Here is a 27,881-nt window from a genome sequence, read left to right as displayed (position 1 = left end):
TGTGCCTGTGTGCATCAGCCCAGCTCCAAACTCCAAGGCCGAGTGCACTTGAGTGCCAGTAGGAGCCGGGAAGGGCCCCTTCCCCTTGGGGTGGGGGTGCACGGTGGGAGGGAACCACACTTTAGAACCAATCTCACCCCCTGCCCCGTCACCTCACAGGAAACTGAGGCCCAGAGGAGGAAAGCAACTTCCATCTGGGACCCACAGCAGACAGCAGCAGAGCAGGGCAAAAAGCAGTGGACATGACTCCCCCCAGTGCTCCTGCCTCAGCTCTGCCCTGACGGCCCCCCCCCCGCCCAACGATGCAGGCAGCACCGGGTCTCTGTTCATTCAAGATTCCCAGGTTCTTAATTATTTTCAAGAATGAAAACGTTGAATAATAAAGACGCTCAGACTCAGAGTTGGAAAGAAGAAAAGTTTATTGGAAAGTAGAAGAGAGAAGTAAAGGAGCTCGCCGAGTGGGGAGAAACTTAGTCTAGGGCTAAGTTAAAAGTGTTTTGTGTGTGTCCTTTTAAAGGCCTTTTGCAGGTTTTTATTTTTTAAATTGAATCCTTTTTGTTTTTTTTTTTAAATTGAATCACTGTGAGACAGTTACAAGCTTTCATGTTTGGGTTACAATCTCACAATGATCAAACACCCATCCCTCCACCAGTGCACATTCCCCACCACCAACATCCCTGGTATACCCCCCTTTCCCACCCTCCCCCCTGCCTCTATGGCAGACAATTTCCCCCATACTCTCTCTCTACTTTTGGGCATTATGGTTTGCAATACAGATACTGAGAGGTTAACATGTTTGGTCCTTTATCTACTTTCAGCACACATCTCCCGTCCCGACTGATCCCTCCAACCATTGTTTTCTTAGTGATCCCATCTCTATCCCAGCTGCCTTCTTCCCTGGCTCCTAAGGCAGGCTTCCAACTATGGAGCAATCTTCCTGGGAAGGCCCTTTGCATTTCTTATCAATCAACAAGTATGCAGGGAACGCAGGGAATCTACAGGGTGGTCCGGCTGGCGTGAGTCTTTCTGTCCATCTGCCTCCAGTATGTTCATTATCTTACTCTCCCTGTGAGCTCTGGGGTGGAATTTTATGATGGACGACTGTTAACTCTCTGCTTATCAGAAAAGCCCAGGAATTAGCAGGGAGTCAAAAATGCAGGTTGGGTCAGCCAAAAGCAGGACTGCCCCCAGCAGCTGACCAGAGTAACTGGGACTTCCTCTTTCAGCAGGAACCTGCTGGGGGCTCCCAGGCAAGAGAGAGAGAGGTGGGGAGGGGCCTCAGGGATGGGAAGTCACGTGGACAAGTCCGGGAAATGGGCTTGAAGTGTGTGGGGGACCCTGCGGCTCTACTGGGGGACACTGCTGATGCCTGGTTCTGGGAAGCAGCCCTCCCCGTGACTCCCCCTGCTCCATCCACGACCCCTACCTTTTCCAGGGCCTTCGTTACTGGGGTGTGGTTTGGGGACTCGGGCGACACCTAAGTCTCATTCAGTTCAGAGATAGATACTTGTGTTTTAAAGACCCCCGCGCCCTGGAGTCCAAGTCTGGTGGGCCCATGCCCCTGTGCTGGCCGCCCCCCTGACTGCAGAGGGGCCATGAGCCCAAGGACCCCCTCCAAGGCTGGAAGGCTGCTGGTCCACTTTGGGGGACGCTGAGCACGGCAGGGGGCCCAGGCCAGCGAGCACGTGCTGGGACTCGAACTCAGGTCAACCATGTCCAAGGCGAGTGCCGTAGGCTGTGACAGGACCAGGATGGGAGTCCCTTTCCTGCTCTGGGTCTCGGTCTCCTCTGTGAGGTGATGGGGCTAGGAATGAGCTCCCCCAGCCCCATCCCTGCGAGTCTGAAGTGTGTGGTTCCTGCCCGTCGTGTACCCCCGCATCCATGTTGGGGGTGGAGGGGCCCTTCCCAGTTCCCGCCTGCACTCAGGAACACTGGGCCCTGGCATTCAGAGCTGGGTGATGGCTGAGATGGGGCTGGGGGGTCAGGGAGTCCGACCGGGAGGGGCCTGCCCACTATTTCACTGGGCCCAAGTTGCTTTATCTTCTGCCCAGTAGGGCAGACACCCCCTCCCCCCGCAGCCTGCTGGGAAGTCATGGAGGAAGACATGAATCCATGAATCGGTTGTGCACCCAGAGGCAGGAGGAGAGTCTGGGGGCCCCTGCCACAGACCAGCAACCCCCCACCACACACACACACAAGGCTGCAGATCTGGAACAAAGGAAGAATCCGATTCCCTCCTGCTCTCAGAGCCTGCCCCACCCGCCTTCCTCCCCAATCCATTAACATCAGAACTCCCATCTGCAGGAGTAATTAGGGACCCCAGGAGGGAAGGGGATTCCTGCCAAAGATGTGATTATGGCTGGAAAATGAAAGATGGTGCAGGGAGGATCTGGGAATAAATTACTGCAAGGTGGGGGAAGAGGTGCAGAGGGGTGGGTGGAAACGCAAAATAAAGTTTCCCAAAAGTGTCCAAAAAAGCAATTGGAAAGATCCTTCTTTCTCCCCGCTCCCAGGGGTGGGGTGGGGAGGGTGCCCCCTAGTTCCAAGCAGAGCTCCCAGTGAACGGGATGCGGGCAGCCGAAAGAGAAGCCAAGATAGGGCACCACTACGCTGAGCCGGGTATGCAGTGCTGCCGCTCCCTGTGGCACCTCCAGAGAGGGGGGGAGGGGCTGGAGCAATAGCACAGCGGGTAGGGCGTTTGCCTTGCACGAGGCCAACCCGGGTTCAATTCCCAGCATCCCATAGGGTCCCCTGGGCACTGCCAGGAGTAATTCATGAGTGTGGAGCCAGGAGTAACCCCTGTGCCTCGCTGGGTGTGACCCATAAAGGAAAAAAAAAATAGAGATGGGGAGAGCCTGGGCTTGGGACAACTTGAATGTGGTGACCAAGGTCAGGGTCTCTGCAGGCCCCTTCGCTCACCTGTCACCAAGGGTGCCTGCCAGGGGGAAACAGGTTCCGCACGTGCAGAGTGGACAGTCACGGTCTCCAAACTCACACACCCGCAGGGCAGACACTGGGCGGCAAGTGAGATGCCTGTGGTGTTTATAGAAACCCCCTCCCCACCCCACCTCACCCCACACACTCACACACACACACACACACACACACACACACACACACACACACGCACACACACACAGACCAGGCCTAACTCTCCAACATTCTTTATAGTAACTGCTTTGGGGGCCACGGCCAGCAGTGCTCGGAGCTGGGGATTGCTCCCGGCAGTGCTCCAAGTACACTGCGGTGCCAGGGAGAAGACTGGAGCTCCCCCGTGTGAAATACGGGCTTCAGTCCCTCTTGGCATCTCCTCTGTCCCCTATACTGACTTTTGTTTTGTTTTTGTGCCATACTCAGCGGTGCTCAGGGCTCCTGGCTCTGTGCTCAGGGATCACTCCTGGTGGGCTCAGGGGACTATATGGGCTACTGGGGGTCTAACCCAGGTTGGCCACATGCAAGGCAAGTGCCCTGCCCACGGTACTATCTCTGTGGTCCCAGCATATGAACTTATTTAAAACCTTCACCTTTAAAACCTTGAGGGAAATTCCCACTCTAATACCCATTGTGCAGAGAGGGAAACTGAGGTCCCTTAAAGCTGAAAAAAAATTAAAATACATTCTCGAGGTCCCATGAGCGCAGCCTTGGCCCCAGTATTCAGGTCTGAGTGCCATGGACTTGGCCTGCCTTCTGCCTCACCCAGCCCCTTTGATACGGCTTTTTCTTATGGCGAACAGGCCGCCCGTGACCCTCAGCCCACCTGCAGCCTTAACCAAAGAGAGCTCACTTGAAAGTGGTGTCCAGCTCTGGGCAGCTCGGGCATCGACAGGTAGTCAGGGGGCACTTTCCCGGGTGCCCAGCACTGCTCTGAGTGGTCACTGCTGACACTGCAGTGTCCCTCTTCCCGCGGAGGCCACGCTGGCTCGCTCAGCAGCTCCGTGCCCCCAGATGCAAACACAGGAAGTGGCGAGTGGCAGAGCCCCACCCCTCCTGCCACCCACTTTCTCCTCTGGCCTCTGCCCACAGCAGAAGCCCGAGCTGTGCGGGGAACTGCCCTCAGACCTGCGGGAGAGCACGGTGCGGGCTCCCTTTGCAGGGGGTGGGGGGGTCCTCCCAGCGAGGTTTGGACTGAGAAACTCTGGGACTCTTAGACTCGGGCCAGCTGGGGAAAGGAGAGGAGGGGGCCAGAGGCTGCCCCGACCCTCCTTTTTTGTTCCTGTATGAAACGTCTCAGATTTCAACTTTCCAGGCTTGCTTGAGCTTCGTCTGTATGCTTCGTTTTTGAAATGACTCCACAGTCAATAGGCCGTCAGATTGGCCGGAGTCTGGGCTCCGCAGCCCTTAGCAGAAAGGCCTGGCCCTGGAGCCTGCTTCTGGGGCCGGGTCCACGGTAGGCAGGACCATGAGTCCATCATCGCTGTGGTCAGGGTTAGAGGAAGACCCCTGGCAGGCGGGGAGGGGGTTTCTAGAAACACCACAGGCATCGTCACCAGGAGTGACCCCTGGAGCGATAGCACAGCGGGTAGGGCATTTGCCTTGCATGCAGCCGACCTGGGTTCGATTCCCAGCATCCCATATGGTCCCCTGAGCACCGCCAGGGGTAATTCCTGAGTGCAGAGCCAGGAGTAACCCCTGTGCATCGCCGGGTGACCCAAAAAGCAATAATAATAATAATAATAATAATGTTCCTTTGTTGCCTGAAAGCCAGGGATGGCTCCTCAGAGCTCCACAGAGCCCGGGGCAGGGCGTGGTTGGAGACTGCAGTGAAGGCAGGCCAGGTGGGGAAAGGCCTCAGTGGGGAAGAGAAAAGAAACCCAACTGGACCGAGCCCGCTCCGCCTTCTGGCTCCTTCTGGGGTCTGTTGGGGCCTGCTGGATGGAGTCTGCCCTCCACGGTTGCTGGACGGCCCTGCAGCTTCCCGAGAGGCAGCCCTGGGCCTGCGCGAAGCACAGCGGGAAGGACGCTGGCCTCGCACGGGCCCAGGTCCAATCCCAGCCCCCCAGAGAGTCCCCTGAGCCTGCCAGGAGTGAGCCCTCAGCACAGCCGGATGTGGCCCCCAGAATAAACAAAAGAGGTGGCCTTTCTCACACGGACACCTGCTGTCAAGCACAGAGGGGCAAGGCCACGGGACAGCCCCAGCTCTCGGCAGCTGTTGCCCCGGACACACACCTCCAGGTCACCCCTCCGGCCCTTCCCTGCCCACCCCAGCGGCCCGGACACAGGGAGGCAGAGATGCGAGTGAGTGTGAGACGTGGCTCCCCCTGCCCCACCCCTGCAGCTGCCCTTCCTCGTGCTGCGTGCAGCTCTTCCCCGACACGCCACGCAGCCACTGCCAGTGGCCGCTTTATCAGTGACTAATTGGGCCCAGTGAGGTTTGCCCTGCTCCGGGGAGGCCTCCGAGGTTGCCACTCGCCCCGGCTCTCCTCTCTTTGCCTTGCAGGCCGCATATCGCTCTTTGTCCCTGGGAGTTCATGAACGAAGCTCCCCACTTGGGCCTGAGCCGTGGGAGCCAGGATGGGGCTGCCAGGGGCACGGGGGAGACTGGCACAAGGAGGCCCACAGGCCAGGCTGGCACCCAGCTTGGCAAAAAGCTGACTTTGACCGAGGGAAGGGCTTTGCCAACACGAGGCCCAGTCCTCAGGCCCACGTGCAAACTGGCTGACCACAGGCAGCCCCTCCGGGCAGCAGAGAAAGGAAGAGGATAATAGCGGACTGGGGGGGCCCTGGGCAGCCTGCACCCAGAGGTGGCACCCCTCTTGGGCCACCAGACAGGAAACTCCAGGAAGAGGGAGACAAAATCTGTTCTGCTGAGTCCCCGGCCAGGCACGGAGGGGAACACGTCTGAAGGCGGAAGCACCTTCCCTAGGGGCCTGAGACTCAGTACAGCAGGGAGTGCTCTTACTCTCCTGAGGCCAACTCTGATTCAATTCCTGGAACCCCAGATGGTCCCCGAGCCCACCAGGAGTGACCCGAATGCAGAGCCAGGAGTAAGCCCTGAGCACCTCCAGGTGTGACCCAAACCCAAACAACGGAGCAAAGAAAATAAGACCATTTCCTGAGTAACCAGATTCAGCACCTAGAACCCGAGTCCCAGGGGGAGCAAAGGCCATGCCAGGCGGGGGCCAGGCCCGGGCGATGGGCCGAGTCGAGTGGGCCCCATCTTACCTCCGTGCAGGTCCTATCTAGCGCCCAGAGCAGTTTCCTGTTCTGGACTCAGGACCACTGCGGTTTATGCCACAAAGGAGCAGCCATCAGGGCGCCTGCCCTGCACGTGAGAGGGTCGGACGGGCCAGAGACCTGGGGGCTGCCCAATGGCCCTGGGCAAGCCCTTGGGCCGCACTCAGGCACATGCTTGCGACTGAGGTCCAGGCTCTGGCCACAGGGCCACGGCGACACCCAGGATGTTGGTCCCAGAGTCCGCGCCTGCTCTCCACAGGCCGACAGAGTGGTCCTGAATCCAGCCGTCCCAAGACCTGGCTCTACCCAGGTGCGTACCCCTCCCCCCACCGAGCGCCTTCACACGCCTGCGCAATTGCCTCCTCCTTCTGTGTGGGGGCTGGCCAACCGCACTCCACCCCTGTCCTTCCACTGGAGAAATCCTCATTAACCTTCTGCCCACCGCCAGGATCAGGGGTGAGCCGCCCGAGAAGCGCCGCTGTTGATTAATTCTCCCAAACACAGCCCAACTACAAAGCAACATATTGCAGGGGAGGAAAATTCAATAAGCAGCACTTGAGACAAATGTAACAGGACAGAGAACTCATTACCAGCCTGGGTGTGGGCGGGGCGGCCGCGCTGGGTGGGGAAGGGCAGGTGGGAGGCGAGGCTGGGCCCTGCCCTTCCTTAGCAGATCGGGCTGGGAGGGGCGGGGCCTGTCCTGCCCGTGGCACTTTCCAATCAAGTTCAAGATGTGAATAGCCCAGGACTCGTCTAGAATGAACAGGCCTTGGGATGGGCAGAAGTGCTCCCACCTGCCACAGGCCAGGCTCCCCCTGGTGCAGCTGGAAGTATAGACATGGGGGGGGGTGGGTGGGTATCCTATCTTGGCCAGGGGTGAGGGGGGTGTGACGGCCAGAGGGGAGAGGGGAAGCTCTGTGAACACCTGCTAAAGAGATGTGGCTTGGGGCTGGAGAGGTAGGATTGGAGTTAAGGCACTTGCCTTGCACACGGCCATCGTTGGTTTGATCCCCACCATCCCAGAGCCCGCCAGGAGTGATCCCTGAGCACAGAGTCATGAGCGAGCTCCGAGCACCACCCAAGAAGAGTTAAAAAAATTAAAGGACAAGTAGAAGAATCAAGTGATGCAAACATCAACACAGCCTCCCACCTGCCTCTCGCCCAGGACCCGGGGCAATGGCGCCTGTGTTCTGTTGGATTTGCCTCAGGCCTGGGAGATGGCTCAGCACACTTTGCAGACACTGGGACCTGGGTTCAAACCCCAGCACTACGCGGACCCTGGACCCATGTGTAGCTCTGGATGCCCCCCCCCCCCGGGCTACTGGTGGGGTGGTTCTGGTGGTCCCCTAGCACCGATGAGCCTGGGCAGCACCGAATCCTCAGGCCCTAGCATTGAACTGCTGACAGGACCAAAATCGCCAGAAGAGCGTGGGCACCGCTGGGGAAACCCAATAAAGAAATCCGAAGATGCTCCAAGCAGTGGCCCGGCCAGAGGCTGGCAGCTGGATACTGACGGAGGCCACAGCAAAGCTGCCGGGAACAGTTTTCAACCCTTGACCACACCAGTGGGCACTGGGCTGTTACCTGCCAGGATGCTAACTAACGCATCCAGGTTTTCCTTCTGCTTTTAATTAGAACTAAGTGGAATCTGAACCCATGCTAGGATTGGGATCTCTGATTGGCTGTAGCTGCTTGAATCGGGACCTCTGATTGGCTGTGGCCGCTCAGACCTCGGATTGGAACCTCTGATTGGCTGTAGGTGACAACGTATTTCCAGATCATGGTTGGACATGTAATCACATAGCCAGGAGCCACTGGCCAAATTGCACCTGTCCAGCAGCAGGCCGTCGTATGAGCTAGAAAGGATCTGCAGAGGGAAGTTGCTCACCGGGGTCCTCGCTGGTTGGAACTTGGGGAGACACGCTGACTTCAGCAGTGGCCTGTGACAGGTCAGGGACCAAACATCCCTGCTCTCCAGCCTGTTCGGAAGCAGTGAGGCATACAGAACTGTGGACGCAGCTCGTAGGAAGAAGCCGAGGAAGGGGCCCTGAGATGCTCTTGGGCCAGGAGCCGGCCAAGTCAAGCAGGAAAACAATACTTCAGTGGCGTTCGATCCCTGCATCTCAGATGGTCCTCTGAGCACCGCCAGGAGTGATCCCCGAGTGCGGAGCCAGGAGTCAGCCCTGAGCATCACCCGAAACCAAAACAAACTAGCAAGAAAGTCAGGCGCCGTTTCAGATGCCACTCCCCCGACCTGCACTTGCAGCCCAGCCCTGGCTCTCTGCTGTCCTTCTGAGTGTGGACATCTACATCGTGACTTCCAGCTGGGTGGGACCAGGCCCTGTGTGGCAGGATGGGGGGTGGGAGGAGACATGATCTCTGCAGCCAACCCCCCCAGGGGTCTGCTGGAACCACTCTGACCCTCAGTCTCCTCCTTGCTCTGACCTGCTGTGAGTGCCTCTCTTGCTCAGAGTATGTCCCTGGAGTGACCGTGTTCACCCACAGGGACATTTCCTGGACAAGATCTGGCAGCGGGGGAGAAGGTGACAGAAGGTGCAGCCCTAGACCAGGACCTGACCCGGCTCTGCCAGGCTACCAGACCCTGTAGCCTGAGTGGTCCCGATGATATTCGGCTTCCTCTAGGCTGGGGCAGCCCACAGCGCCCTGGCTGTTCCCACAGTGCTTCTGCCAGAGCTGGGGGCCCGGGGCAGCGCAGCAGATAAGCCATCTGCTCTCCACAGCGTCTTGGCGGGACAGACTGCCGAGGGACACAAGCCCTTCTGGACAGAGCCTGAGAGTGTCCTGGAGCTGCCCTCACTCAGCAGACTCGCGTGAGAGCACCTGGGAAATGTCCAGTGCTACTGTCCCACCCGCGGACGCCAGCGTGGACACAAACATCTCATTTCTGTTCCTGATTCAAGCGCCTGGACCTCAGCAGGGCCCCGGGCTTGAGCACTGAAGTCACAGCCCTGTCCTGTCCAGCTCACAGCTCCGGGTGCTAGGTCAGTGGTTGCTTATGTGTGTACCAGTTCCTGCCAGGACAGGGCTGTGGGGCCAGAGGGACAACGGGGGTCATAAATGTGTACCCCAGTCCACACAGGCAGTTAAACGGATACCCCAGAAACAAGCCAGAGACTCAGAGATGTCTTGATACAGGGCAATCAAAGCATATAAACAGAAATAATGAATGATCCTTCCCCATCCCTCACCCCACTCCATGACTGCCCCCCAGAGGCCATACAGCTAAGGCCTGTCATGGTACCCAAAACTGGAGAGGCACAATTGGGAGAATTCCCCACGCCCTAGGAATCACCAGTGCTGGCCAAGGGACTCCAGGATTTGGGAGGGCTGGTAAGGAGGAGGAGGAGCACAAGAAGTGAAGCTACTGATTGGCTCAGGTGGCCATACAGGGTAGCACTGTAGCACTGTCATCCCATTGTTCACTGATTTGTTTGAGCGGGCACCAATAACGTCTCCGTTGTGAGACTTGTTACTGTTTTTGGCATATCGAATACGCCACGGGTAGCTTGCCAGGCTCTCCGAGAGGGATGGAGGAATCCAACCTGGGTTGGCTGCATGCAAGGCAAACGCCCTACCTGCTGTGCTATTGTTCCAGCCCCATTCAGGGTGCCAGGATCAAAACCAGGTCAGCTGTGTGCAAGACAAGTGCCATAGACACTGCACGACCTCTTCGGCCCCCAAAGCCCAAACCTTCTGGACGTGAACCCCCAGCGCCCTGCTAGTAGCTCCAGCGTTCTGCGCATACCCAGAACATGCCCGGTTCTCCAGCTCCTGGGCCAACAGCCCGCCTCGCTTTCCCTCTACACAGTCATTCCCACACTCCCACCCCTCCCTCTTTCTCTGCCTGTGCCTTGCTGCCACCCGCTCTCCCTCCTGCAGACAGCAGCCCCTGCACCCCCTCGGACTGCACGCTCTCTGCTACCTCATTTCTCTTTTCCTTTTCATTTTTTGCTTTTAGGTCAAACCCAGCTCTGCTCAGAGCTTAGCCCTGGCGGGACTTGGGGACCCTGTGCGGGTACTGGAGACCAGACCCAGGTCATCTGCACATATGACAAGTGCCTTATCCCCTGTTCCATCTCTCCTGGGCCAAGCCACCTCCCTTCCCCCCACCCGGCATCTACTTTTCCTATTAAGCAGGGTGAGCACTGAGCAACAGTCCCCATTTCCTGGGAGCCCCGTGCATTCAAGGGCCCTGGCCCTGCCAAAGCACTCCTGGGCCTTTGTTCTTAGGGCTCTTGACCTGATTTTCTCTGAAACTCAGAAGAATGGGGATAAGGTCTAGGGTAGTTGGTGAAAACCAATTAAGACTGCAAGGCCAGGGCTTACCTCTGGGCTGATGTGGACTCAGGCCGACTATGGACCCAAGGACCAACTTCCCCAGTGGCCCGGCCTGGAGCCTCACCCCGCCCAGGGTCTCTGTCTTTGATTTCGGTCACTGCTCTACAAAGAACCACACAGTTAGTGGCTTCGAACAACATATGTTGATCCTCTGACAGGGCTGCATGGCAGAGCTTCTTAAACATGGTCTGCTAGCCCCTTCTCTTCACCCGAGAAATGCTGCCTGGGTGGGCACTGCCAGAAATAGCGCGGGTGCAGGCATGTCTGAGTTTTGAAAGCATCCCTTACTGTTGTGTTTTGTTCTATTATGTTTTGTTTTTGTGACCAACCCGGTGATGCTCAGGGCTTATTCCTGGCTCTGCACTCAGGAATTATTCCTGGTGGTGCTCGGGGGACCGTGTGGGATGTCAGGGACCGCATCCAAGTTGGCCACATGCAAGGCTAGCACCCTAGCCGCTGTACTATTGCTCTGGCCCCTCGTTTTGGTTCGGTTTTGGTTTGGGAATGGAAATGCTCAAGGTTTACTCCTGGCTCTGTTCTCAGGGATCACTCCTGGTGGGCTCAGGGGACCATACGGGGTGCCAGAGATGGAACCCGGGTCGATCGCGTGCAAGGCCAATAAATGCCCTACCCGCTGGACTGTCACTCCAGCCCCGAGACTTTTAATTCATTTCTGTCAGAAGCAGAATGAGTCAGAAGCCTTTTACCATCTGCTAAAGCTTTTATGGGCCCACATGTAGTCATCCTGCATGCGCTGGTGACCTGAAGCTCAAGAAACTCGACTGCTAGTGGAAAGTTAGACTTGGGTGCCCAAAGAGTAAAGACAGGGTGTCTGTATATGGTTCTTTTCTGCTGATTCCTGCACATGATCCCACAATGAGGGTAGCAGGACCGAGGTCCCGTGGCCTTCGCCCTAGTTTCTGGAGCTGCTGCTTGCCTCAGTTCATGGTGTCCTTCCTCCGTCTTCAGAGAAACAGAAAGCCATGGAGGACTCAGGGGAGCATCTGTCATGCCTTCTCTGGTCATCTTTTTTGTTTCGGGTTTTGGTTTTGGTCCACACTGGTGGTGCTCAGGGCTTACTCCTGGCTCAGTGTTCAGGGATAACCCCTAGCAGGGCTCAGGAGACCCGATGCGATGTTGGAGACCAAATCCAGGTCACGCATGTACAAGGCCAGTGCCCTACCTGCTGTTTTATTGCTCCGGCCCCTGGTCCTGGTCATCTTTAAAGGACTCAGGTGAGGGGGACCATGAGGGACTGGAGCCTTGCACATTCTCTGCCACAAGTTCAACGCCCAGCCCTGCACTGAGTATAAAAATCTGAGTGACATCCCTTCCCCAAGAAATAAGGATTTTTTTTTTTTTTTTTTGCTTTTTGGGTCACACCCAGCAATGCACAGGGGTTACCCCTGGCTCTGCACTCAGGAATCACTCCTAGCGGTGCTCAGGGGACCAGATGAGATGTTGGGACTCGAACCCGCTTCGGCCCTACCCGCCGTGCTATCGCTCCAGTGATAAGGGTTCTTGAGATTAGATTGGGCTCACCTGGATAATACGAGCTATTGTCACATCTCTAGGCCCTTAACTGCGTCCCTAAGTGTTCTGCCTTGGAAGGAGACCCTCACAGGCTCCCAGGAGGAGGAGCGGGTGGGGGCTGACGGGGCTCCTGCTCCTCCAGGGCGAGGTGTGCGCCGTGCCCTGCCCTGCGGGCACCTACGGCCCCAACTGCTCGTCCATCTGCAGCTGTGACAACGGCGGCACCTGCTCCCCGGTGGACGGCTCCTGCACCTGCAAGGAAGGTAACCTGTGCCTGTCCCCCAGGTGGCCTCGCTCCCACTACAGAGTAGGTCCCCCAGCGGGAGGGGGCGGCGTCAGGCCAGGGGCCCATCCAGGGGACTCAAGGTCACTGAGGCAGGGACGCACAGGGCAGGCCAATGACATGAAAGAGCAGCCTGAGAGCAACAGCTGAGGGGGGTGGAGAGAGGGAGCCCGGGGAACAGGGGTCCCCGCAGGGACTGGCACAGACAGCGGCTGCTGTGGGTCTGGGCCACCAGCAGACACGTCGGGGAAGGGCGCCCCCGAGTCCAGCACGTGACAGAGCCGACCGGCAGGGAGGGCCGGTGGGAGGCAGCCCTGGGGAGGGGGTGCTTGTGACTGCAGCCTGACCCTCCCATGTCCGAACGAGCAAGCTGCATGAGGCGCGCGGGCCCGGACCCCCGGCCCATGCCCGCTGGTCGCACCGGCACGTCCCGGAGGAGCGGTGGCAGCCGTGTCCCTCCCCACAGGCTGGCACGGCCCCGACTGCGCCCTGCCCTGCCCCAGCGGCTCGTGGGGGCTGAGCTGCAACCAGAGCTGCGCGTGCGCCAACGGAGCGGCCTGCAGCCCCGCGGACGGCTCCTGCGCCTGCGCCCCGGGCTGGCTGGGGGACACGTGCGAGCAGCCCTGCCCGGTGAGTGACCGCCCGCGCCCACGCCCGCGCCGGCCCACCTGCCCACTCGGCCCTGCCCTTGGCGTACTCGCGGGGGACCTGCCCAGCGGTGTCCCTCAGCCCCCGCCCCCACAGAGCATCGTTTCTAACCAGAGCCCCCGGGACACCCGAGCACGTGCTTTCCCAGACAAAGCCCGGGCCACTAGGTGCAGCATCCCCACAGCAAAACTGCTGTTGCAACAGTCTATGTGAGGATGCAGCCGGTGACAGTGCTAGAGGGGCCGGGGTTCAAATCACCGCTGTGCCCTGGCCTCCTGTTACCTTTTCTTTTTTTTTCCTGGGCAGGGAGATGGCACACCCAGAGGTGTTCAGGACTTACTCCTGGCTCTGCGCTCAGGGGTCACTCCTGGTGCGGCCCAGGGGGCCATATGGGATGCTGGGGATCGAGCCCACGTTGGTTGTGTGCAGGGCAAGTGCCTTCCCTGCTGTCTGGCTCTGGTCCCTGGCTCCTGTGCCTGGGGCATGTTACCACCCCACAGCTCCCCAAGCGTGTGCGCGCACACGCGCGCGCACACACACACACACACACACACACACACCACGCGCACGCATGCACTCACACACCATACACACCCGTGTCTCGTCTTTGATTGGTGAGTACTAGGGCCAGAGATATGGCTCAGTGGTCAGGCACTTGCCTGTGCGGGACCCTGGCTTGGATCCCTGGCACTGCCCTCCCCACCCCTAGAAGACATATATTGGAACCCTTGTCCCTTGTGCGTATATTGGAACCCTGGCATGGAGCAGTTGTGAGGATGAAGTCATGAGTTCTGTGAGGCAAAGCACGTGTTGTGCGAGGCCTGAGGTGGGTCCTGGCACTTCCTGGCCCCAGCCCGAGCACTGCTGTAAGAAGGAAATAATGAGTCCTGCGTACGGCTCTGGGTAACTGATGAGCTCGCAGTCCCTGCTCGTGGCTGCCTTCTTTATAATGAGGAGTAAATTGTCATCATTCCTCAAATAGGACCAAGGAGGTACCATTTGTAGTGTGTATTTACAGTGTGGGGGGGCTCCAAGCAGTGCTCAGGAGCCCAGGGGACTGTCCCAGCGATACTCAGCCATATTAGGCTCACAGTTCTACCCGAGGGCCCGTAGGTGCGGCGTTGCGCAGGACCATACTGCTGGTCAGTCTGCCAGGGCCAAACCCAGAGCATTGCAGTGTTAGCTGATGCCACCCCAGGCCTCTAAACTTGACCATGGAGAAATGTAACAGGACCTTCACCTCCCTTCTTCTAAACACCACATTCGGTTAGTGCAGCCCAGAGTCATTTTCAGTGCCCTCGTGGTCTTGTTCACCCCCACTTAAACAAAACAGACCCCCCCTCCCGTCCCACCCAGCCTCAAGAGCTCAGCCTCAGTGACGGGAGTTTGTCATCAGCTCAGGACAGTTGGGCCGATCGCCGCTGGCCCCTTCTCTCTGCAGGACGGCACCTTTGGGCTGAGCTGCCGAGAGCACTGTGACTGCAGCCACGCGGATGGCTGCGACCCCGTCACCGGCCACTGCTGCTGCCTGGCGGGGTGGACAGGTAACCGTGCGCTCCATCTTGGCATGCCCCTCAGCCTGCTCCTTTCCTCCTCCCCGCTTCCTCTTGCTCCCAGATGCCTGCTGGCCCCCTTATTCCCTCCGAGGCTACCCGTCCCTTTCACTCCCGTGCGGATGTACACGCGGGCCCTGTGGTGCTGGGGACGCCCAGTTTAGAAAGCAGACAGGGCTGGTGGGGAAGGCGGGAGGCACCAGCGGTGTTCGCAGAGCTGGGGGCAGGGACAAGGGCCTCTCCCCACCTGCTCCGTCCCATAGCCGCCTCCTGCCCTGTTTGCTGTCTCTGGGCCTCTGCCTCAGTCTCCCATTGCCCGGCTCCCCGCGTTCCCAGCTCTGAGCTGCACAGGGAGGCTGCAGGGGCTGAACCCAGAGCCGGGCCTGGGGCCTTCCCTGGCACCTCAGGGGCTGCCTGAAATCTAAAATCTAAAGCCTCTTTCTCTCCCCTCCCCCTCACGCCAGCCCTGCCAGCCCACAGCCTGCAATCACAGCCTGGGTACGCACTCACACATACACTTACACTCACACTCTCTCTCTCTCTCTCTCTCTCTCTCTCTCTCTCTCTCTCTCTCTCACACACACACACACACACACACACACACACACACAAACTGTAGCACTGTTGTCCTGCTGTTCATTGATTTGCTCAAGTGGGCACCAGTAACGTCTCCATTGTGAGACTTGTTACTGTTTTTGGCATATCGAATACGCCACGGGGAGCTTGCCAGGCTCTTCCATGAAGGCGAGATACTCTCAGTAGTTTGCCGGGCTCTCCGAGAGGGAAGGAAGAATCAAACCTGGGTTGGCCGAGTGCAAGGCAAACGCCCTACCCGCTGTGCTGTCGCTCCAGTCCTACACACACACTTTCACACAAATGCACACACTGACACTGACACAATACACAACTTAGACACATTCACACACAATCACATATGCACACATTCACATTCACACACCCAAACACACATGTACACACTCATACACTCATGCTCTCATATACACACTGACACACTGACACAATACACACTCAGAAACAAACACACTCACACGCACACACATGCACACACACTCAGTCACACATTATCACACACACTCACTCATACACACACTGACACACTTTCACACATTCACACACTTACACACCCTCTTACACACAATTACACTCACACAATACACACATCACACTCATTTACGTTCACTCAGACTCACACACACATACAGTCACACACATTCACACAGTTACACACACTCATGTACACACACACTCACACACCCCAACCTGCTTCTGTGTCGGGGTCCGAAGCCCCCCCCACCCAGGTCCCGGGGGATCCGATGGCACTGCTGCTGTCTCACAGGAGGGTGACCCCAACCCTGGCTCAGCTGCATGCCCCGGGTCTCCACGGCAGGGGCCCTCGGAGGGTGTGTGGGGCCCCATTCCTGGGAACTCAGCCCCTGCCCCATGAGCACCCTACTGAGGAGTCCCATTTCCCTCACCGCTGCCTGTCCATCTGTGTGGCACTGCGGCAGCTGGCCAGGTCGCTTTTCCTTTCTAAGCGAAATGGAATCAGTTGAGGCAGGAAGACGGGACCGGCCCCTCGCCCTGGGGACAGGAAATAGTGCTGAACAGGACACCCGCCCCCCTGCGGGCACCCTGGCTTCCGGGCCCTGGGGGTGGTCCTGAGGCCGCTGTCTCTGGGTGTGATGGGGGCGGCAGGGCAAAGGGGCTTCCGGCCTCATCTGCTCGCTCGCGCCAGGCACTGCCCCCGCGGGTTCTCTCTGGGCCAGCCTGGCTGCTTGCGGGAGGCGGGTGGGTCCTGGGGTGGGGGGGTGGTCCATAGGGATAGTCAGCCTGCTGGTGTGGCCAGGGCATGTGGCGCTGCTCCTGGGGGCCAGCCATGCCCCACACGGGAACCCACGTGGGAGCCAGACTCGGCCTTCACACTGTCTCCCCCGCTGCACAGACTTTCACCCAAGGGACCATTCTGGCCTCCGCTCTTTTTTTTTTTTTTGCTTTTGGGGTCACACCCGGCGATGCTTAGAGGTTACTCCTGGCTCATGCACTCAGGAATCACTCCTGGCGGTGCTCAGGGGACCATATGGGATGCTGGGAATCGAACCCGGGTCGGCCACGTGCAAGGCAAATGCCCTACCCACTGTGCTATCACTCCAGCCCCCGCTCTTTTCTTTATACATGAGTTTTCTTTAATCTCTCTCTCTCTCTCTCTCTCTCTCTCTCTCTCTCTCTCTCTCTCTCTCTCTCTCTCTCTCTCTGCCTCCCTCCCTCTCTTCTCTTTTCCATCTCTCTCTGTTTTGCTTTGGGCCACACCCAGCAGTGCTCAGGGGTTACTCCTGGCTCTGTGCTCAGGAGTCACTCCTGGTGTGGGGGACCATATAGAATGCCGGGGATGGGACCCATGTCAGCCTCATGCCAGGCAAGCACCCACCCGCTGTGCTGCGGCTCTGGCCCGCACATGGGCTTCTCTTTCCCTGCTCAATTTCTCTGTGGCTTGTCAGTCCCGATGCGGGTGTCACCTCTTCTGGGAAGGCCTCGGTGACTGACCAACCTCAGCCTGGCTTTGCTCCACATTGTCCCCTCTCTTACACGGACCCACATCTGCCCCTGGCCCGCAGGCATCCGCTGTGACAGCACGTGTCCACCTGGCCTCTGGGGCCTCAACTGCTCGGCCACCTGCAGCTGTGAGAACGGAGGGTCCTGCGACCCCGCGGACGGGCACTGCGAGTGTGCCCCCGGCTTCTGGGGCCCCTTGTGCCAGAGAAGTAAGGCTGGGGTCCCGCCCAGCCTGGTCCCAGACCCCCACGGCCCCATGCGGCATCCTTGGTCTTTGCGCCCCCTGTTTGGCTGGGGCCTCTGCAGATGGGAGGGACCGTCCTGAGTGGGTGGCTGTGTCTGTCCCCTGCGTCCCCTGGGGCTGCTGAGCACCTCCCCTCCCCCCGCAGTCTGTCCCCCCGGGTTCTACGGCCATGGCTGTGCCCAGCCATGCCCTCAGTGTGTGCACAGCAGCGGGCCCTGCCACCACGTCAGCGGCGCCTGTGAGTGTCTGCCGGGCTTCTCCGGACCCCTCTGCAACCAAGGTAGGTCCCGGGGGCGGGGGAGCGGGGGGCGCCACAGGGCAGCGAGGAGGGGCTTAGGGGTCTCTGCCGTGGGGTCAGTTCTCGGCCCACCTTCCCAAGAGGTGGGCACCAGGGGTGTGGCCAGCATTCTCCGTGAGGGCACCGGCCACTGGCTGGAGCCATTTCCGGCCTGTTCCTGGTCTTGTGACTTGACACTGCGCACCTGAAAATGGGTAAAGTGCAATCGGGGGAAGGCCACGGGGAGGCTCCTCCAGGCACAGGCGGAGAGGGCAGCTGGGAGCGGGGGACAGAGATGCCGCAGGAGCCAGAAACATCATGGCCCCCGGCCCACACGCAGGGGAACTCACTCTCTCTGCCCCAACCGCGGGACCCCCAGACTCCTCCCTCCAGCCGCCCTCTGACTCCTGGAGGAGTTACCAGGCCTTCCCTGTGTGTGGTGCTGCCAATCTGGCTTTCTAAGGGTGTCCGGGGTGTGTATGTGGGTGTGGGTGGGTGGGGAACACAGCCGGTGGTTCATACCTGATTCTCACCCTGACTGATGCTAGGGACCAGTGGTCTCAGGCAGTGGGGAGATTCAAAAATTGAAAGATTTAAAAAGAAAAAGAAAATTTGAGGGGCTGGATCAGTAGTACAGCGGGTAGGGCCTTGCACGAGGCCAACCCTGGTTCGATTCCCAGCATCCCATATGGTCCCCTGAGCACTGCCAGGAGTAATTCCGGAGTGTGGAGCCAGGAGTAACCCCTGTGCATCGCCGGGTGTGACCCAAAAAGAAAAAAAATTTGAAAGATGGACACAGGTCCTGCTACTGCCCCAACTTTGCTGGGCCACAGGGGTGTGGGTTTGGGAGGAGAGCGCCACATTGTGCAGGGGTGAAGCTCAAAGGCAGGGGAGAAGGGAAGGGTGCTGGGCCCAGGAAAAGGCCTGGTGTGGGCACATCCATGCTTCGCAGTGGGGGGCGGTGGGTGAGCGGAGGGGGAACCAGAAAGTGGGTCGGGGCCCGGGGAACAGCACGGGCCGCGGGATGCAGAATCCGCACACTCCCCCCTAAGGAGCAAGGAATTCAGACGATGCAAACTTCGAGCTCAGGCAACGTCAAGGTCATCGCGGCGAGATCTCCTCTGGCCTCTGCTTAAATACTTCTGCTGAGAATGCCGGCCTCCCGGGGGGCCGATTCTTTTGATGAATAATCACCCTGAGCCGGACTATTTTTGTAAGCGTCTGGGCCGTTAATATGTATGAGTGGAGAGTTTACTCCACGATGCTTCGAGGTCAGGAGAAGTTTGGGCCCCCGGGAAACATACGTGACAGTTTCATTTGCTCGCAGTTCTCCTAGGACAACTTCGTCATACCCTGACACGTCGAGGTTCACTTATTAAACACCGGAGATGGGGTGTCAATACCGGCAGGCGGGGTCTGGTCGCGGACGCATGTCGGCCGCCGTCTGATTTATCACCCACGGGCCTAATGAGTATTTTCCACATATAGATCTAATAGAGTTTGCTATTAATGGCAACTGCCCTGGTTAAGTCTCAAACCTTGTAAAAAATTGAACTGACACTTTCTAATGACCGGCTTTCCGGCGCGTTACAGATGACAGGCAGAGTATCTGCAGGCTCATTATGCACAGATCACATATTTTCTCGTGTTTCCGTCTCTCTGCCGCCTCGGCCTTGCTCTTGAGCCCGCAAAGTCGACTGGTGGCGTTAGCAGCTCTGCCCGGGAGAAGGGCTTCAGAGAGAGGTGTGCCTGGTCCGAGGCACGGGTCCCCCAAGTCAAGTTCCTCCCACAAACAGGAAGGAGACAGGAAGTGATAAGTCGACCCCCTGCAAACAGGGACCTTGCTTGGAAGGAACCAGAGGGGGAGCGTAGGCCCACATCTGCCAGCCTGCCAGGAGCTCGGAGCCCAGCAGGAGGCCTGAGGGGGCACCAGGCTGTCATCAGATGCTGAGTCCAAAGACAAGGAACTGAGAGCCCAAGAGAGGGGACGTGTGTAGTGGCCGCACTTCTAGGCTGTGTGACCTTAGGCAAGTGACTTAACCTCTGTTTCTCTACCAACAGTTCCTAAGGGGAGTCCCTGTCCCCACACTGGGCTGATCTGAGATTTGTGAGGACTTTTGTTGAACAAAATTAACTTTTGTTGGCTAAACAAACCAGGACCCAAAGCCTTGGTTAGAAGAACCTGGGACAGCCAACTTCCGTTTTGACCTGTCCCGCTCCTGTTAGGGAGGAACAGGCCCAGCACCCACCCCCCAAATGCCCAGTCGCACGGGGCCAGTCGGGGCGTGAGGGAGAGGCCCTGCGAGAGCCCCCGAGTGGAGGCTGCTTCTCCCAAGAAGCTGCACCCGCCCCAGCCCGGCACCCCCAGGGTTCTTCACGACAGCTTGTAGTGGGGGCACAGCCTTGAGGGGGATGCCGGGAGCAGAGCCCAGTAGGACCCCCAGAGCCATGGCTCCTGGGGCCCATTTTAGCCCTCGGACCCTTTCCTGAATGTACACCAGACTCAAACCTGTGTGTGTGTTTGTTCAGGGTTTTGTTCGGGGGCCACACACGGCGGTGCTCAGGGCTGACTCCCGACCCTCTGCTCAAGGATCACTCCTGGCGGGCCTGGCGGGTCCTATGGGGTGCCGCGGACGGGGCTGGGGTGGGCCGCGTGCTAGGCCAGTGTCCTCCCCGATGCCCTGTGGCCCCAGCCCTGAGCTCCTCCTTGTGGGCGGAGACAGTGACTCTGAGGGATCTCGGAGGGAGGAAGCGGCCTTTCCCGGGACAGGGAATTGCGCGGGGAGCAGGGGGGCAGTGGGGAAGCAGCCCCACAGGTGTAGGCAACGCAGGCTGGGCTCGGGCACAGGGAAGCCACAGAGACGAGGCCGTGGGAGACCAGGACAGACACGAAGGGAGGTGGGGGGAGGGGTGGTTGTGCAGGCCCCACGCCTGTCCCTGGATCCAGCACCCAGGGGTCCCGGCTGTGGCCTGGGCACGGGTGGCGCGCGGTGCCAGGCTCCCTGTGCCCGCAGTGTGTGCCAGCGGCCGCTTCGGGCAGGACTGCGCCCAGCTCTGCTCCTGCGCCAACAACAGCACCTGCAGCCCCGCTGATGGCTCCTGCCAGTGCTTCCCCGGATGGGTGGGCAAGGACTGCTCCCAGGGTAAGCTGCTGCCCGCCGGGGACGGAGGGGGCGCCCCACCCCGGGCTGGGACCCCCTGCCAGGCACAGTGCAGCCTGCGTCCCAGTCAGCGCTCAGGAATCCTTCCACCCTGGCATGGGGAACAGCATGGTCTGGGGGTTCTAGCACCGGGGGGGGGGGGGGCGGCTGGCAATATAAGAATCTAAAAAAAAGGGGGGTTGGAGCTGGAACAATGTCACAGAAAGTAAAGAACTTGCCTTGCATGTGGCTGACTGGGTTTGATCCCTAGCAACCCAAGCACCACCAGGAGTAATTCCTGAGCACAGAGCCGGGAGTAACTCCTGAGCACCGCCAGGTGTGGTCCAAAACCAAATAGCACTGGAGCACTGTCGTCCAGTTGTTCATCAATTTGCTTGAGCAGGTACCAGTAACATCTCCATTGTGAGACTTGTTGTTACTGTTTTTGGCATATTGAATACGCTACAGGGAGCTTGCCAGGCTCTGCCGTGTGGGTGAGATGCTCTTGGTAGCTTGCCGGGCTTTCCGAGAGGGATGAATGAACCGAACCCAGGTCAACCACGTGCAAGGCAAATGCCCTACCCGCTGTGCTATTATTCCAGTCCCCCAAACCAAATAAAATAAAATAAAATAAAAATCCATGCTACAGGCCCTAGTGGGGGGGGTGAAGGATGGTCTGGCTATTCGCAGAAGCTGCACCAAGTCTGATGCAGAGCTGATGGCTTCCGCCGGTCTCCCCGGCCCTCCAAGCTAGTGAGTGACCCCAAGGGGTCCCCGCTAGATGGTGGCCAGGGGGACAGTGCTGCAGGACATAGGAGCCCAAAGAAGAAAGCCCCTCCTGGGACTCAGCACAGCCCCAGCGTTTGCTCACCCTACGCCCGGGTCCAAGTGGGCCAGTCTGGGGGACAAGGTGCAGAGCAGGGAGGGGACACTGGATTCTCTGGGACCCCGGGTGACCCCTCCGAACCGTGCGTGTCTGACCTGCGCCCCCTTCCTCTCCCTCCCTTTCCCTGTCCCCCAGCCTGTCCCCCGGGCTTCTGGGGCCCCGCGTGCTTCCATGCGTGCGGCTGCCAGCACGGCGCGAGCTGCAGCGCGGAGGACGGCGCGTGCCGCTGCGGCCCGGGCTGGACCGGCCTCTTCTGCGCGCAGCGTAAGCGGGCGGGCGGGACGCGGCGCCGGGGCCGCGCTGCCCCCTGCCGGTGGCGGCGGGCACGGCAGGGCGGCGGGGCGGCGGGGCGGGCGGGGCGGGCGGGGCGGGCGGGGCGGCGGAGCCCGGGGGTCCCGGGGATGCCGGGGGTCCCGGGGGGCGGGGTCCGGCCGGGCCGGGCTGGCAGCGCCCCGGTTCCTGCAGGATGCCCAGCCGCCTTCTACGGGAAGGACTGCGCGCGCCTGTGCCAGTGCCAGAACGGCGCCAGCTGCGACCACATCAGCGGCCAGTGCTCCTGCCGGACGGGCTTCACGGGGCCGCACTGCGAGCACAGTAAGTGCCAGCGCGCCCGGCCCCTCCCCTCGGGGCCCCGGGGAAGCGGGTTTGGCCCCCCTCCCCCCAACGCCCAGCCCGTCTCCCCACCCCGCCTCGCAGGATGCGCCCCCGGAACCTTTGGGTACGGCTGCCAGCAGCTGTGCGAGTGCATGAACAACGCCACGTGCGACCACGTCACGGGCACCTGCTACTGCAGCGCCGGCTTCAAGGGGATCAGGTGTGACCAAGGTAACGGGGACCCCCGCTGGCGTCCGGCCTGCCACTCGGCGTGGACAATGAAGCCAGGGATGGACTCTTGTCTCCCACCCGGACCCCCAGTCCTGCGGTGTGTCCAGGAGCCCCAGAGAGTCCCCGCTCAGCCCTGGCTTTGGAGTTGGGGACACCTGCAACAGCGTAGGGTGCGGCCCCAGTCCAGCTGTGTTGTGAAGTGCCACCTGCATGTGTGTAGTTTGGGGTCATAGGAGCTGGGGTGGGGGGTCGGCACGGGCCAGCCCTCAATTACCCCGTATTACAAGAAATAGGTGAAAAGCATGGCCCCTATTGGAACGATAGTGCAGAGGGTCGGGCACCTGCCTTGGGTTTGACCCCTGGCATCCCACATAGTCCCCCGAACTCGCCAGGAGAGATCCCTGAGCACAGAGTCAGGAGTAAGCCCTGAGAATCGCTGGCACCCCCAGAAGAGCACTGCCCTTCCACCTGACTGTGGGTGACAGATAGGGACGGTCCCACGCTGACCTTAGTAGGGTGGCTGAGGCCGGGCGCTGCGTAGCCGCTGCTGGCTGCAGCCTCCAGGACCCCCGGAGTGGGTGTCCGTGTGCAGCGCCTCGGCCACTCGAAGTCCGTCACGGCCGTCACGAGGGCTCCGTGGGCGGCATGTCCAGAACAGCACTGAGGTTTCTCAGGCCGCCTGCCAGCTGCCGCCCACAGCGCCCCCTAGAGGAGTGTGTGGGGAGAGGGTGAGAGTCTACGAAGCTGGCCGCTCCCAGCCGTGGGAAGAGATAAGGGTCCCCTATCTCAGGGTGGGGGAAGAGCAAAGGTGCCACTCTGCACGGGGCCCTAGGACAGTGGCGAGAGCACTGGGACACGGCGGGTGCGTCCTGTCTGATGGAGCCCTACCTCAGCGGCCGCCCTGAGCTCCCCACCCGTTAGCCGGGCCTGGGGTGGGCAGGGCCTGGGGGCAGGGGCGGGTGGGAGTGAGCTGGGGGGCAGCACACAGACCAGGGCCAAGGAGCTGTGAGCCTGGGCTCAGGCCTCCCATCTGCCCACAGCCGCTCTCATGATGGAGGAGCTGAACCCCTACACCAAGATCAGCCCCGCGCGGGGGGCCGGGCGGCACTCCGTGGGCGCGGCCACGGGCATCATCCTCCTGCTGACCCTCCTGGCCGTGCTGCTCGGGCTGTTCGCCTGGCGGCGGCGGCGACACCAGCAGAAAGGCCGGGACCTGGCCCCGCGCGTGTCCTACACGCCCGCCCTGAGGATGACCAGCACCGACTACTCGCTTTCTGGTGAGTAGCAAGACCCCGCTTTGGGGCCGGTGGGGTCAGAGAATGAGGGCGGGGCCTGTGTCCAGCCTTTTGCTTCTCTCTGGGGTTTTGCTGCTGGCCAGCCAGTGCTCCTGCGTGCCGGGGCCTTGCTTCCTCCCCGAGAGCTTCAGGGCACCCCACCCTCTGGTCCCAGGGCGAATGCAACAAGAGGGGGTGGCGACCCACACAGGGGACCGGGCAGCATGGCCCTGCTGGGCTGCAGGCCCCCTCCCCGCCCCATCTGCGGGACGGAATGTGGTGAGGGTGGGTGAGGCTGGAGCTTCACGGAGCCTGGGTCCCCCACCTTAGAGGTGAGAAGCTTTCGCCTTCCTGCCACCCACGAGGTGCAGACGGGCAGCGTTTGCCCGTGGTCCTAGGGCTGCAGGAAGAGGGGCTCGTGCGGGTAAGCAGCTGCCTTGGCCTCCTGCATTTCACTGGACCCTGTCGCGCACCCCCTCCCCACCCCCCGCCCGAGTGGTGCCCCAGTTCCCGGCTGGGAGCAGATCCAGCCCCTGAGAGTAGTCCTGAGCCTGCACCCTGGTGACAGCCCGACTGAAACCCTTTGGGCACAGATGAAACTTGGGGTTGGGGACTGGAGAGAGACTTCAACAGGGAGGGCATTTGCTTCGCATGCGTCTGACCTGGGTTCGAGCCCCAGCACCACATACTGTCCCCGTAGCTCCACCAAGAGTGATGCTACAGCAGGCAGGACGCTTGCCTGGCACACAGCCGACCTGAGTTGATCCCTGGCACCCCATAGGGTCCCCCCACCAGAGCACTGTTAGGAGTAATTCCTGAGTGCAGAATGGAAAGAAAGCCCCGGGTACAGCTGGGTGTGGCCCAAAAACCAGAAAGGGGAAAGAGTGATCCCTGAGCACAGAGCTAGGAGTCAGTCCTGAGCACTGCCTGGCGTTTGCTCTGACTGGAGGGGGCGGGGCTGTCTGGGTTTGCTGGGTCACCCCATGGAACCCCCTGCCCAGGGAGAGGTCCCAGAGCAGGCAGGAAGCGGGGTGCTAACGGGGCAGGGTCCTCTGTGGCCTGAGGGGAGCATAGGAGGGAGGTCACAGCCTGAGGAGAGGCCCCCCCCCCAGGCCTGACCTGTCCAGGCCTTGCTCCCGAGATGTCCCGAGTGTGCTGGGTGCCAGGAAGCTCCAGGGGCACTGGGGGGCATGGTCTCTCTTGGCAGGCCCTCTCAAGGCCGCCCAGCCCTGCCAGTCTTGGGGTGTCTCGGGCTCATGATGGCATGTGGGGCCTTGTTCTCTTCCCAGATTTGTCTCAAAGTAGCAGCCATGCCCAGTGCCTGTCCAATTCCAGCTACCACGCACTGGCGTGCGGGGGGCCTGCCAGCAGCCAGGCCGGCACTCTGGACAGGAACAGCCCCACTAAGGTACTGGGCCCCGGACTCCCCCGCCCCACCGCCGCCGCCCCCTCTCGGCCCTCACCCCAACCCGGCAGGAGCCGGGCCCCTCCTCTGGCCCGTGGAGAACCAGGTGCCAGCCCGGGAGTCCAGTAGCTCCCCGTGATCCAGGGAGCAGGTCAGCTCCGGGCAGCGTGCCACAGGGCACCTGTGGGCTCCACTGTCTCACTAGGCATCGCGTGAAACCAGCCCAGGGCGTGCAGGGACCCAGGGATGTGTGCACGTGAGCCATGAGCCTGCCACTGAGCCACCCGCTGCCCTGCAACACGGCCACCTAGACCAGAGTAGCCACTGGGCGCGAGATGAAATCCAGCGAGGAAGGCCTGGATGTGGCCGACCCGGGTTCCATCCCAGGCACACTCGATGGTCCCCTGATGCTCAGGAGTGACCCCTGAGCACAGGAGCCAGGAAGGAACCCTGAGCACTGCAGGGTGTGGCCCCCAAACCAAAGGAATGAGGCCATTTGCTCCCTTTTTAAACACTAACTGCTGGAGCAGTAGCACAGCAGACAGGGTGTTTGCTTTGCACGCGGCCAACCTGGGTTCGATTCCCAGCATCCCATATGGTCCCCCCGAACACTGCCAGGAGTAATTCCTGAGTGCAGAGCCAGGAGTAACCCCTGTGGGGCTGGAGCAATGGCACAGCGGGTAGGGCATTTGCCCTGCAAGCAGCCGACCCGGGTTCAATTCACAGCATCCCACGTGGTCCCCTGAGCACCGCCAGGAGTAATTCCTGAGTGCAGAGCCAGGAGTGACCCCTGTGCATCGCCGGGTGTGGAGGCAAAAAATTTTAAAAAAACAAAAAACAAAAAGCCACTAACTCCAGCACACTACTGGCGACTGCAAGGGTCACTGCACTGATGTCAGGCTGACTGCCTCGCTGGGGCCTGCACCTGGCCGTAGCCTGTGATCCTTGTGCAGCCATCAGCACCTACGAGGCCCAGGAAGGACACACAGCAAGCCGGGGAGTGTGGCGGGACGGGAGAGATGTCCCCGCGTAGTGCCGGGCGGGGGTGCCAGCCCCTGCATGGGGTGAACCCCCACATGCCCCAGGACACAGGGCGGGACGTTCAGAAACGCGGGCCTAGCATGGAGCCCGGGGCCTGGCAGGCCACCAGAGCAGCCCCCAGAGCTCGTGGTTCCAGGAACAGCCCTGCCGAGGCCAGAACGTGACCAAAGGCCGCCTTTCTCCTCCAGCCCCTACCCTCTGCAAGTCCTTTCTCTCTGCCTGGAGCCTTTGCCATGCTGGCTTGACATGCCCCCCCCCCCCAGCCCACCCTCTGGGACTTCAGAGGGGGGTCTTTGCAGGCCAGGGGTGGGGGCGCTCAGTAGTTGAGCACTTCCTTGCATGTGTGAGGCTTTGCGTTCAATTCACAACAGCACATGGTCTCCCGAGCACTGAGCTGGGAGTAGACTGAGCACTGTTGGGTGAGCCCCCGGGCAAAAATAACAACAATAAAGCTAGGCTTCTTAAACTTTTCCCACCTGCAACTCTTTTTTGGCCCGAGAAATTGCTACACAAGCCCAGGTCTGTAAGCATATAAAAATAGGTATGACAAATCAGTTACTGAGCAGAAAGCATGGAGAAATGGACGTGAAAACACAGTTCTTACGCATGTGACCCAGTTCGGGGTCTTAATGTCCCTGTCTCGCAGGCATGGTCTGTGGGCTGAGGGTATTCTCGATGGGCCAGCAACCCCCCCCCTGCAGCCCCCTGCCCCCCGCCCCCCGCCTGCTGCCCTAGGAACTGAGGGCTCTTGGAGCCAGGCACACACACCCAAGCTCTCCCCTCAGCCCCACTCCACTGGGGGGGGGGTGTCTGAGTGTCCCCCGACTGAGGCCGGGTGTCAGCTGAAGCCACAGATGTCACAGCTCAGGGACAGTGGCCCCTTGTAGCCAGATCAGCCTCGGCCTGGTTCCCCAGGGGATCCCAGCAAAGCGTCATGCAGAGAAGTGCCCTCAGCGACCGTGCGACTGCCCCGGGGTCAGTCAGAGGGTGTGGGTGGCGTGTGTACAGAGGTGCATGCTGGGAGGACCTGCACACCCAGCTCTGCCCCGGGTGCGCCCTGAGGCGCCGTGGGCCATCCTGCCTGTGGATAAGGACAGATACCGCAGAGACAGTGGGCACAAGCGCGGGGACAGGACGCTTGCACCGGGCTGCAGAGAGAGGACAGCAGGGAGGGCGCTTGCCTTGCACACGGCTGACCCAGGTTCGATTCCCAGCACCACATACGGGCCCCCAAGCTCCACCAGGAATAATTCCTGGGCAGAGCCACAAACATTAGTGCGGCAAAAACAAAACAAAAATAGCCAGAAAGACTGCACCAGCAGGAGGACAGGCCGGCCGGCAGGACACTTGCCTTGCACACAGCCAGCAAACACAGCCCAACAATGCCACCCAGACAGAGCTTGGGCCCTAAGGAGTCCCTCCCTGAAAGCCAGGAAGGCTGGCAGGGGACTGCCCCCCTGCTGCGGCTTAGCCTCCCCTCCTCCTGCACCCCATCTCTAGCTCTCGGCTCTTACTCGCCCTGGCCGGCGTCAGAGGAGCCTTCTGCCCCCCCCCCCCCCCCGCCTCAGCACACAGTGGCGCCCCCTCGGGGCCTTCTTGAACTTGCCCGTCCAAGGCCTCTTTTCACTGGAGAAAGGTGATGCCGGCAAGCGCTTCCAGGAACACCTC

General features: G+C 60.3%; 1 protein-coding gene across 13 annotated transcripts in view; it reads left to right on the top strand.

Annotated features, from left to right (window-relative positions):
* Positions 1-27,881, top strand: part of MEGF11 (multiple EGF like domains 11) — a 312,084-nt gene that overhangs the window by 271,934 nt on the left and 12,269 nt on the right. For 9 of the 13 annotated variants that reach the window (XR_008628643.1, XR_008628645.1, XR_008628644.1 and 6 more), the window contains exons 11-21: positions 12,209-12,329; positions 12,816-12,979; positions 14,439-14,541; positions 17,184-17,330; positions 17,511-17,645; positions 20,657-20,785; positions 21,804-21,932; positions 22,134-22,262; positions 22,365-22,493; positions 23,534-23,770; positions 25,057-25,175. Coding sequence is in view for 10 of the 13 variants with exons in the window: in XM_055128575.1 (XP_054984550.1) it covers positions 12,209-12,329; positions 12,816-12,979; positions 14,439-14,541; positions 17,184-17,330; positions 17,511-17,645; positions 20,657-20,785; positions 21,804-21,932; positions 22,134-22,262; positions 22,365-22,493; positions 23,534-23,770; positions 25,057-25,175 (1,542 nt within the window). In the remaining 3 variants the exon portion in view is untranslated. The remainder of the gene's footprint in view (positions 1-12,208; positions 12,330-12,815; positions 12,980-14,438; positions 14,542-17,183; positions 17,331-17,510; positions 17,646-20,656; positions 20,786-21,803; positions 21,933-22,133; positions 22,263-22,364; positions 22,494-23,533; positions 23,771-25,056; positions 25,176-27,881) is intronic. The other 4 variants (XM_055128577.1, XM_055128583.1, XM_055128584.1 and 1 more) reach the window with 2 other exon arrangements.

This window comes from Sorex araneus, chromosome 2, assembly GCF_027595985.1.
Source record: "Sorex araneus isolate mSorAra2 chromosome 2, mSorAra2.pri, whole genome shotgun sequence".
Taxonomy (NCBI): Eukaryota; Metazoa; Chordata; class Mammalia; order Eulipotyphla; family Soricidae; genus Sorex; species Sorex araneus.
Note: the sequence above shows the minus strand (reverse complement) of the source record. Positions and strands in the feature narration are given on the sequence as shown.